Source organism: Falco rusticolus, chromosome 1 (assembly GCF_015220075.1).
Source record: "Falco rusticolus isolate bFalRus1 chromosome 1, bFalRus1.pri, whole genome shotgun sequence".
NCBI classification, from domain to species: domain Eukaryota; kingdom Metazoa; phylum Chordata; class Aves; order Falconiformes; family Falconidae; genus Falco; species Falco rusticolus.
This window is the reverse complement of record NC_051187.1, coordinates 72,731,441-72,743,567: the sequence shown is the minus strand read 5'-3', so window position 1 is coordinate 72,743,567 and position 12,127 is coordinate 72,731,441. Positions and strand designations below refer to the sequence as shown.

The following is a 12,127-nucleotide window of genomic DNA, read 5'->3' as shown; positions in this document are numbered from 1 at the left end:
AAAAACTGTGACTTTTTAAAGTAGATTGCTCTTTTGGGACACACAAGTATTTCTGCCTGCTGCTGTTGATACAGATTTGAATGTTGCCCTTTAATTGATGATGGTTACAAATACACAATTCTAGGATGTGTCCAGTTACCATGTATCTGTGCATGGTGTTTCTGCATTCAGAAAAAGAGATTGCTACTTAGATCTTGGTAATGGTCCAAGAGAGCTTATGTTTCAAGAACACGTTTACATGAATAGTGACATATAAATACCCAAATTGGTGCTGTAAGAAAGACATTAAGCTTAGAGGTCCTTTATGGGCAGGAAAATAGTTAAAGCATAAGGAATATAAACTGTCATTTTAATGACAGATTATGTCATATTAAACATTTTGATGAGAAATTGAACATGGAAGGATCAGATGTACTTAAGTGTGTTTTGTGTCCATTTATACCAGTCCTGTAAAAGAGCTATGCAACTGCTGAATTCCCCTCTCAACCCCGCTTTTTCCAGTTCTTATAAAAGGGCTGCAACAAACACTGCATAACTAACAACTTCATCTTTGACGGTACCAGAATATCTGTGATTAATCTCTTTTTGAAGAATTCTAAGAAAGGAGCAGCAGTAGTCAGGCAGGAAGCACTGCTAATTCTCTTCTGATTTCAGTAACCTGAAGATATAAGCCATGATTGCCTTTCAGTTGCAGTGGGTTGAAGCAGACTCTTTTAAGCTTTGTTGCTGAAAGCATTCATTGCGCTTTGTTGGTGTCAATTTCCCTGGCATTAGAATGGGGAAGCAAATAACATATTTCCTCTTCTGCACAATCCAAATGGTCTACAAGGAAAGCTGCTTTCTGAGAGCTGGACTGTTTACCTTAGAGCTTAGTTCTAGGAGGAAATAAAGTGATACTAAACAAACAGGTAAAAAGAGAATAGGCTTTTCTTTTTCCAGTGCAGTGTCATTGTCTTCATTGCTCAGCAAAATGTGCAATACAGGCAGATGACTTCTTATTTCAGCCTCATATGGGCTATCAAAACTGTTGTATAGAATACCCATGGTAGTTTTATGCCACCCACTTAATAAATCAAAGGGATTACTCCGGAAGCCTTTACAGTTTAAGACCCAACAGCTGTATGTAGGCAGTGCTAAATGGGTCACTTTCTGTCACAGAATCTTTTTGCAAGATAGGTTTGTTGGGGCTTGTGAATCCATTTTCTTTTTTTTTTCTTTCAGGCAGTAAAAATGACAGCTGCCAATCAGTGTCTTGTTGGACCTGGAGATGTTCAGGGGCTGTTTCAATTGGATATTGATATTTCTGGACTAATATTCACTCATCATCCCTGTTTTAGCCGTGAGCATGTGTTGGCAGCTAAATTGGCTCAGTTATATGATCAATATTTAGCAAGAAAACAGAAGAATCTTACCAAACTTCTCACAGACAAGGTATTTCTCTTCCATCGTCACAGCTTATTGAGATAATGATGTGACAGAGTAAGTTAAAAGCTGAATTTGTTTCTTCAGAGTAGGATGATGAAATTCTAATTATATCTAATGAATGGCATTTTGTCAGAAGGTAAAAACCTAAATGTTTCACCTAGGTTGCTGTGTGTTCATGGAGAACTGCATTTTGAAGTTTATGAATTTCATTGATCTTCTATTTAAAATGAACTCTGTGCAGGTTCTGAGGATCAAGGGGGAATCCAATTGTTAGAACACAATAATGTTTACACAGTATTCCTTAGAACACACAAAATGTTTTCCAGTGAATAAAAGGTAAGTCTTTACAGGATTGTGTACGGCAGCTTTGACAGGCAGACAGCAGAAGACAGTATTCAAGGATGGAGGGAAGTTTATTTTCGCTTGTTGTTTAAAAGTAAAAGGAAACAGTTTAATTTCACCAGATTCTACAATAGTTGATGACCCATTTTCAGGTATATATCTGTGACAGATGTTGTGTTTTAAATACATACTGTTGTCATATTTGCTGTGTCACTCGTGGCACAGCAAAACCCTAGGCTGAATGTAGACTGTTCTGGTCCTGGCTCTGTTACTGACTTCCTGGATGACCCCAGCTGGGCTGCTTACACTCTGTGTGCCATCGCTTTTCCTCCATCCGTACATTGGAAGTAAGGGTAGTGGTCTTCTCTGGTGTAAATTTGTGCATGAACGTTAGATGTTGTTAGTACAATTCTAATATCATCAGGGCACACGAGAATTCTTTTAAAGTATTTTAAAATGGGTTTGAAATCTGAAAGGGTAACAGTTCTTTAGGAATGTGAGGTAAATATTGTGATACAACACAGCTTCATGTAGTAGGACTGATCTGTTAAAAAATAATTTAATTAAGTACATATAAATTCAGATTTCCATAAATTAAAGGTGATTATGATTTTCTACCTTAAAGGACTAATATAAGGGAAAAATCATTGTATGCAAGGTCATTTTTGTATTGGTGGAGTGAGGATCAGTAGGTGCTGTACAGATACTTCCGAATCAGTATAAAGCATTAAGTTATAGTTCTAATGCTGGACAAGTATTTCATACAGTGTCACAACATAATTTGTTGGCGTACTTTAGTCTGTGATTACTTTTGAAGGATTGGCTTTAGTTTTCCGTGAATCAGTGAAATAGGACTTTTAGGTTCTCCATGCCTGCATTACAGGAACATGCGTGTGGAAGGGATTTCCTCAGTGTTCCCACAATACTTTGCCAGTATTGTAGACAACTGCATAATATATTTCTCATAAATGGGTTTTAACAATTAGGTATCTTAGCCACCATTCTGCTACTGACAGGCAGTTGTAAAACTTGTCTCCTCTAACAGTTACTCTTTAATGGCCAGATTGTTGCAGCCAAATTGTTCTTAAGCCTAAACAACTCTTCCTCCCTTTTCACCTCCCTCCCTGCCATGTCCCAATGGACTTACCCACTTTTGGTGCTTGCTCTTTGTATCTTAAAATAGATCACCTTTCAGCCCTCATTTTGGCAGGCTAAAGAAACCACACTTTCTGTCTCCTTTTGTAAAACATGCTCTGTGTGCCCCAGATGGTACTAGCAGCTTTCGATGTGTTCGTTTATTCCAAAATTGCTTTCAGTGTCTTTTTTTCTATACCAGTGAGTTTCATGTTGCCCATGTATGTTTTCAGCTGTGTGCTTCCTGCTCTCCTGTTATATTGTCTCTCAACTTGACAGATTTGTTTAAAAATGATTTGCAATTTCATTGCATCTACTTTGGATGTAGTTGCTTTAGTCTCCTGCAGTGCCATTAGCCGTTCTGGTTTCACATTCAGTATTACCCTTAAGGAGACCTACAGTAACATAATAACTAAAATTTTAGTTCCTATCCTACTGCTGTTACTTATTTTTCTTTCTTCTAGTGAGTCCTTTACATTCTCTTGTCTTCATAGCCATGTATATTTTTGCATTCTCCTAAACCAGATCTCCATCTTCTGTATAATGATTTGATGCCTATCTTCAAAACTTAGTTGAAGGTGTGTGGTCTCTTGTCTTGACAGTACTACTTCAAAAGAGCTGTACCATTATTCCCAGTTGTCTTCTGTAAAACTCTTCTTCCGGTTGTTACATGCAATATGTGATGCTTAAATGTTTTGTTGGAAGGTGCCCAGCTTCTGTGAGGCACTCATCAAACCCACAATCCGCTCATTTTTGTTGTTTATTGATTTTTCTAGAGTTAGTGTCACTTCCTTGTCCCAAAAAAACTTTTTATAGAAGGCGAGTTTTTGGCAGTCACTTCCCCCTCCCCCTCCTTTGATTCCTAAGCTTTGAGAATAATCCCTAGATCAGTCTTTTCCCTTTGTTTTAGATCTGTCACAGTGATTAAAGTCAGTAAGTCTCCCTCATACATCCCAGGATCCTAATTAGAAATTCATCTTGAAGAGTCAGCACCTCACAGACATGGCAAAACCCTGTAAATACAGAATCAAGACAATTCAGAGTTTCGCGTTATGTATTAACTATCTCTTTCATGTCAAGGTGCTTTACACTGTATACGTAATAAACATCAAGCCATCTGTTAACTGTTTGTTTGTTCATTTAAGCTGCATGCTTTGAGGAATGCTGTGCAATGTAGTATAGATGGTGGTGGTCCTGGTACTCCTGTGGCACAACAGAGCATACCTGAATACAAAATCGAGATCAGGTAGGTATATGAATTCGTTAGGTCATCGTTTTTCAAAACTGTATTCTTTTTTTCCTTTCTATGCTGGTACAGAATATGGTTCATGTCAGACTTCTAAATTCTTCTGTAATTAACTCTAGAAGAATTTGGAGGGCTTAACAGTTCATACTGATAAGTTGAGTAAAAAAAACTATGAAGAAAATACAGCTTAGGCTGAAATCTTGATTCAAAGTGGTCTGATTTGATTGCCTTTTTTCAATTACTTAGTAGCTATTTATTGTTGTGCCTTGCACAATTAAAATTTAATTAAAATAAGGTTTCAGCAGACATCAGCTGGATGCATGAAGCTGTCACAAAAGTGCAAGTAACATAACTTTTTGAAAAGACAAAACCCCTAGTTTTTTCCATCTTCTTCCTTATTACACAAGTGTTCTTGATTCACTTCCCATTCTTAGGTATTTTGGCCATGTTTTTGCCAATGGGTTGATATACATAAAATGGTAAAATTTTGTTTCACAAGATTACAGTTATTGTTCCTGGACATTGACTGAGTAGTAAAAATATATTGCATTTTTTGGCTTGGTAGTGGAAGTTAGTATTGACAGGTGGATAGTGGTGAGCTGTAAGCATAAGCAGTATGATAAAAATAATGTTATTTTGAAGATTCATGATGAACAGCCTTTTAACTAGTAGATACTTAATAAAAACCTGAAGGTTTTTCACAATCTGAAGGTAGGCAATAATTTATTAATTTAAATAAACAGAAGCTTAAACTGAGGTGATGGGTCACATGATAATACAGTATTTTTTAGAAATAATTTTTTGATAAGTATTCTACTTTCAGCCTTGAAATCTATATCCACTTACACTTGCACATCCACTCACTACTCTTAGTTTGGGAGTTGCTTCTTCAGCTTTTCATCCTTCAAGTACACTGTCTTGTAATACATTGGTATCTGTACAGGACAAATATAGAAGTCTATAATATTTTATATTGAAGGACAAAGTCTTCCTTCCACTGAAAAAGTAGCTTTTATTAATATTTTTCTTAATACATTTGCTAGAGGACTAGTTGTGCAGTTACCGTACCAGTACCTAGGAGACAGGAGCTCTTGCCAGGGAAAACATGAGAATAGTCATGAGAAGGTTCGCTGTGGGAATGAGATTCTTGGATTTTGGCACCAACCCTGAGACTTGTTGATGTTTAATTCTGATTAGAAGAATATTCATTCTGGATATCTTAGTATTTTTCTAGGTCTTGAGTGCTTTAGTTTAGTGTCACAGTATTATGAATCAGAAGAAACTCAGCTGAAATCAGTGAGATCAGTGTTAAGTCATATGAGATGAGCTTGGCTGGGATTATTCTAGGGCTTTTCATATCTGTAATTCTTTCTGGCTGCAGCTCTGTTGTTGGAAGCTGTTACACATATGAGACTCAGATGGGCTCAGGAATTTTTACTACCATGGTGTTTAATACTAACTTGGACTACGTATGTTGGTAAAAACATCTGACCTGCCTTGTCTCTCTTCTAATACTGTATTTCCCTGATGGTCAATGTAGTACACTCATGAGAAATTACAGATGGGAAGAGAGTGTAGCATGGAAAATAGTCTGATTGTTTCCTCCACCCTCCAATAACATAACTGATGTGTACTCTTTGCTGTCTGAAGATCAGAGCTATAGTTTTCCATCAGTTTGAGGAAGAAATGTCATCTGAAGACAAAAAACCTTTGCAAATTAGCAATTTCATCCCTACTGTCCTCATTTGCTGAGGAGGAAGCCAACATATGCTGCAGATTTCAGGTTTCAGGTTTTTCTGGCTGATGCATTTTAGCAGAGGTGATTTTCTACTGAAAGGTCCTGCTTCCAAATTGAATACATTAAATAGGTGTAATTACTGACCTGTATGTTCCTCATGTCTTTAAACTTCATCTGGTAGACAAAGAAGAAAAAGCTGTTAAGCTGGATAAGTAATATTCAAACTGCTAGCTAATCGAGTGGAGAAGTTCCTCACTCATATTGCTTTCTGGAAAGTCTGTATTTCCTCTTTGTGTATTTTTTTTACTAAATTTTTATGCTGTTAAATAATGTATGATGTATTTTTTCTCTCAGCTCTAACTCAGCCCCCCTGTCTTCCACATTCTCTGAATATTACAAGCAGCAATGTGTTAGTTTACATCTTCTTTTATTTATTTTTACATCACAATGTTTTTACTAGACTTGTTTACCTACCAAGATAGTACTGGAAACAGTCTGTGCTTGTGCTGCATAGACATTTCCATTGGGAGTGTGTGGTAGTCATTAAAAGTGCTAATGAATAGCTCTTTTACAAACAGATTAGAGGGTGGATATGTGGAACACCAATTCTGAGGGGAAAAAAAAAAAAAGCCCTGTTAATTTTGTTTGTGTTATGAATCTTGTAGGGCTGTCAAAGGACTTTTATTTCATATATTATTACGTTACTTCATCTCTGCAACTTCTTTTTGTAGCATGTTAAGTTTAAAACATATTATGTGGTGTATGATTGAAGTAAGCGCTATTTCATAGCAGCAGTATAGGTTTCCTGGGCAGTTGTTTACATGTACTGACTTCAAAATATTTTTAATGATGTACAGCTGTAATAAGCATTTCAGAAATCCTGGAGATCTCAGGAGAATGATTTGTAATAGAAGTCAGATTGTCCAAAATGCATGAGACTACAGAAGGAAATCAAATCCTGCCATCTTCAAGTCTGGGTTTTATGTTCCTTGGATTTAAACCACTGCAGCCATCAATCAAATGGAAACCCACAACACTTGGCTTTTGGTATTGCAAGTTTTCACTGTATTGTTCCACTGATTTATGCAATTCTGATTGATTTTATGCATATGCATATATATTTCTAGGCAAACCAGAAGACTTCGTGATGCTGAACAAGAAAAAGACAGAATGTTGCTTAAGACCATTATAAAAGTTTGGAAGCAAATTAAATCCCTCCGTGACTTTCAGCAGTTTACTAACACACCCATGAAACTTTATTTGAGGAAGTATGTTTTGATAACACTTTTTGTACATTTGCCAACAGTGGAATTCTAATAAGATAGTCAATTTGGGAACGTACAATTCTGATACAAAGGGTGTAAAAGTCAGCATTTTACTAGGTGCCTGGTACTGGTTGACCTGCCACTATTCATTTTGAGTTTGGGGAGGAAGGAAGATTAAAATAAAAAGTAATTACTGTAACAGAAAAGGATTTCTACAGGCTAATGAGTAAAGAAAAAGTAATTCATTCTGGATGGTAACTATCTGCTGTGAATTCGTAGACTATCTGTGCTAGTATTTTTAAATAGAACACACTTTTGATACAATGAAATTAATTAATGGAGTAGACTTACATTATATATTGTAGACTTTACTGTAGCCCTTATGTTAATTTATGCAACTTGTTGATCACTTTTTTTTTTGAAGGGAAGAGGTTGATCAGAGATTAGTTGAAAAAGAGTATGAAGCAGAAATTCAGGCTGAGATACATGAATTACTAGAAGAATATATGGAAGAATATGAAAGGAAGATGGAAGAGTATAAAATTGAGCTACAAGAGTGGAAATCCTGGAAGAAGGCACAGGTTTGTTTAAATTATTGAGCTTCACAAAAAATAAAATTATTACTAAATGTGTTGAGAATTTTTCCATCTAATACAGGAAGAAAATCAGCTTCAGGATAGTGATGCATACATTTTGTAATGTATTTGGATACATTTTGTATACTTAGATTTTGTTAATAACTTATTAGTAAATCAACAATTAATTAAAAAAATGAAAATGTGCAAGGTTTTTGTGGAGCATTGCCTTCCTGCTATTGCTTTTCAGCACTTCAGCAGTTTTTTCTTTAAATTTAATAGTTTTGCTGCATTCTCATTAAATTTGTTGTTCTTTTTGCAAAGAAAAAATATGGATTAATTTTGTGTGTGTGAGTAGTAAAGCAAAATAATTATGGGGTGTTTCTAATGAACAAGCACCTCATGTCATCTCATGTAAATTTATGTTCAGGAATATCCCAAACATGGAAAATTTAATTATTATTCTAGCTTTTTACCTCTGCAAAGCTGTATTGCTAATAATTTGTACTGTAGTTAAAGACTCAGAAGTGCTTCAAAGGGATATTGACAAATGCAGAAGCTAGAACAATACACTCCAACAGGATGATCTTCAGAATAGCCTGTGGCAGTGCTGGCAAAATCAGACTTACCTTCATAGATATGGCAATGTACTAGATACCTCAGGGTGATGGTGATTATACTGGAGTATAAGTACTGCCCAGTTTAAACACACTGGGTTTTTTGAATATCAAAGCAAAATAAAGTTTAAGGAAATGCTTCAAATACAGTTTCAAGAATCTAGTGCATCTGCTGATACTTTTATAGAAAGCTCTTTTCATATACATGCAGCATCTGTGGAAGGCACTTAAAAGGTTTGAGGGGAAACTGGTATCTAGGTATTGGAAATGTCTGTTATCAGAATACAAGTGGGCATGTGACTCATTATTATCGTGCCAATTTATTTGTAGGATAAGATGAATAAACGGAAACCTTAAAGTAAGGACAGATAGTCTTGAGCAGTGATTATAATGGGACCTACCTCTATTGATCTACCCCTAGCCAGCTGCACCTTTGCAAATACCATGGTGGGTGGTTCCAGTCAAAGCTGCTCTCGTATCTTTTTAGTGTGTTAGTCACAGTCTGTATTGAGACTGACATGATTGTGGTTCTTTCCTTTTAGAGTGAAATGTAGTAAATGGACTTTACTTTCATGGCCAGAAGTGCTTGCTTTCATTTTATTCAAAGTACTTTTTTGGTTAATCACTGCTGTTGGTGTCTTACTAGCACAGATAAGGTGAATCTAAGGAAGATAGTAAAGGTAGAAGAGACTGATTAAATTTAAAAGGAAATACAAGAACAAAAAGGGTAACATAGAATTAGGCCAAGAAGGAATATTTGTTAATAAAAATATGTGAAAAGTTAGTGAGAAGAAACTGTTTTCATCACTTCTTTCTCTTTTGCTTGTGGTGTCTTAAATCATGAAGTGGCTGGTGCTTCCAAGCAAGCTCTACATCAGAGTAATCCATAAGTCTGCAGAAGGAGAAACTCGCTTGCAGTCGTTTAAAGCTGAACATGCATGTGAACAATGAAGTTCTGCAATTTAGGAGATGCTGAAAGGCGTGTGGTGTTCTGTTTGTTTATTCCTCTGATTGGCATAGAGGAAGGGAGGGGATCATTCTGCTCATGCAAAAGATGCTGCTAAGCTAAAAATCTTGCGCTCCAAAGCTTGTGCATATATGCATTCACTTTATCAATGTGGATGCAGACAATACATCTCTAAGAACTGTATCTACTGGTTGAGTAATCTTCCTGCAATCCTAAAAGAATGCATGTGGTAACTCAGGCTAAATGAGAAGTCAGCTGCTAGCCAGAATGTTCAAGTAACATGTTTATTTTGTAAGCTACTTGGGAAGGTTAAATAAATGTTTTGTTTGAAGGATGTTACGTTTTTAAAGCATATGAATGGAATGCATTGCTGAATTCTGAATCTCACATAGTACTACAGAATGAGAGAGATCTTATTTTTGTGTATGGTGATTTTAAAATTATACAGTCATTTCTCATACATGTTTTATTACTTGTGAATCAAGAGAAAAAAACCTCTACTGACTGAAACAAGTTCAGGAGGAACATTATGATTTTTATATGCAGAAGTCCAAGAAGAAAAAGAAGAAAAAAGATGTTCATGAAGAAGAATCACTAGAAGATTGTGATCTTGGTGAGGAACATGTAAAACCCATCCCACCTAAAATGGCCAATAGCCTGGAAATAGAGCAGCAGGTTAGAGAAAAAGCTGACAACTGCAGAAGAAAACCTGGAGAACCTGCTCTAATTCCTGAACTGATCCTCTCAGGAAGCATAACTCCAACTGAGCTGTGTCCTCGGTAGGATAAATAAATGTTGGCCTGCAAATTACTTTGTTAGCAATTTTCTGCTCTTAGTTATTAATACTATTTTGATTGTTTGTACAACTTCAGAACCATGTGCTCACCATTCTGTTTAGCCTAGTGATAAGATTTTGCCTTCTGAAGCCTGATATAACTTAATTCATTTTCAAGTCACTTGTAACCTTGTATATAGTGGGCTTGGGGAATTCATGTCTCCGCATTCCCTTTGAACCTTCTGATGTTCCTTGAGCACCTACACAGAACAGTGGTGTATATATAAAGAAACTGTTTTCAGTGTAGAGTCTTAAGTCACTTCTGGCAGTACCACTTTCACTAGCTAGTCCTTTATACCAGGTCTGTGCTATAGTCCACAAAGGGAAAAATAAATCATGTAATAAACCAGAGATTTCACTGTGGATAAAATAAATTTACTTTTTTGTGTTACTTTCCATTTTTACACAAGTGATTTAACATAAATCTAGCAGATTTTAGTCATTTAAAGACTGTTTTGTTTTGTACTTACTCAGCAAATAGCCTCATCAAGGAATATTGCTTGCCTCCTCTACTCCCAGTGACCCAAAACTTCAAAATCTTAACTCAACTTGATATCATTTGTTGTGCTTTGGAGGAAGGGAGTAGAAGGGAATTTTGTTTCCCTAAATAACTCCTTTTATATGGAGGTGGCCCTAGTGGATCTAAAATTTAACCTTTACATTTTGAAATAATTTTATATTCATGAGAAGGTAAAACAACTGTTAATTAATAGTTTTAAAGTAATTTCTATGTAGTGACATTTTTAGAATACCATCTTTATTAAGGTGACTTCTGTTTCCTCTTGAGGAATCAGATTTTCATTAAAAATAACCAAAAGATAAAAATGTTATTAAAAATGATATGGCAGTTTGTTTGATATATTTACAGAGCAGAAGTTTTGCGACGGGAAGATGTGAAGAAACGCTCAGCATTTATAAAGGTACTTTTCAACTCCAAAGAAGTATCGAGGACTGTTACCCGACCAATAAGTTCAGATTTCAGAGTTCACTTTGGACAGATTTTCAATTTACAAATATTCAATTGGCCAGAGAGTTTGAAACTACAGGTAGGTAATAATTTATCATACTAACTTTTTAAAGAATAACATGAAATGTAATTGCTTCTGTAATGCTTGTATTTTGCTCTATGGTTGTGTTGTAAAGACTGAAAAATATGTGAAAGACCCTTTGTAAATTATCAGTCTTATACTCCTTCCTTCCTCCCTTCTCCAATCATAATATTTTAACTTTGCTGCTACGTTTTTGATACTGTTTGCTTGAGGGGGATAAGAAAAAAAAATCATTGCTAGTAATGTCCATAACTGCACTTGACTTGATCAACAGTGCAGTTAAATCACACCATCACCCACATTCCAGGTATGAATGAATGAGTGGCATGAATAATTTTCAGACCCAATACAATATATTTTTAGGAGGAACATGGTCAGGATCCTACTTCTCCTGTTAGATGAGTTTTCCTGTTGGATAACTTACCACTGGTAGTTCAGGGGAAGGTGTATACCCCTTGCCTGTTCTATTTACGTAACACACAAATTGAAAAGGAAAAGGAATACCATCTCCTTGGCTTAAAAACATCTGAATGGAGAAATCGCTCACATCCCTCTGACCCTGCAACTAGCCAGGAAAAAGGGAAGTAGGCTGCAGTACTGCTAGAGCAAAGGCCTGACCGTACCTTTGTGGTAAGGAAGAATTAGTAAAGCAGAATCCCTCTGGCATCTTCACCCGATGCCGGTGACTGTCATGAGCAGTTGCATATTGTACAACGATGCTCTTTAAAGCCTAGAGTTTATCATACTATTCTTGGGTGCATTAGAAAGGTCAGGGTGATGTACTTTCAGGAATTCAGACCAAGTTAGCTGCTGGTAGCTGAAACATCTGCTAATTGGATATTTTAGAAAGTGAATGAATACAATTGCTTTAAATGAATTGCTTCATGCTTAAGTCATTGTAAAATCTTTTGTCCAATTACCCTACAATGTTTTC

General features: G+C 36.0%; 1 protein-coding gene across 3 annotated transcripts in view; it reads left to right on the top strand.

Moving 5' to 3' along the window:
• CC2D2A (coiled-coil and C2 domain containing 2A) overlaps positions 1–12,127 on the top strand; it is a 66,195-nt gene that overhangs the window by 18,646 nt on the left and 35,422 nt on the right. For all 3 annotated transcript variants that reach the window (XM_037384471.1, XM_037384461.1, XM_037384481.1), the window contains 6 exons: positions 1,222–1,431; positions 4,047–4,147; positions 7,013–7,153; positions 7,575–7,731; positions 9,856–10,088; positions 11,013–11,190. In XM_037384471.1, the coding sequence (XP_037240368.1) occupies positions 1,222–1,431; positions 4,047–4,147; positions 7,013–7,153; positions 7,575–7,731; positions 9,856–10,088; positions 11,013–11,190 (1,020 nt within the window). The remainder of the gene's footprint in view (positions 1–1,221; positions 1,432–4,046; positions 4,148–7,012; positions 7,154–7,574; positions 7,732–9,855; positions 10,089–11,012; positions 11,191–12,127) is intronic.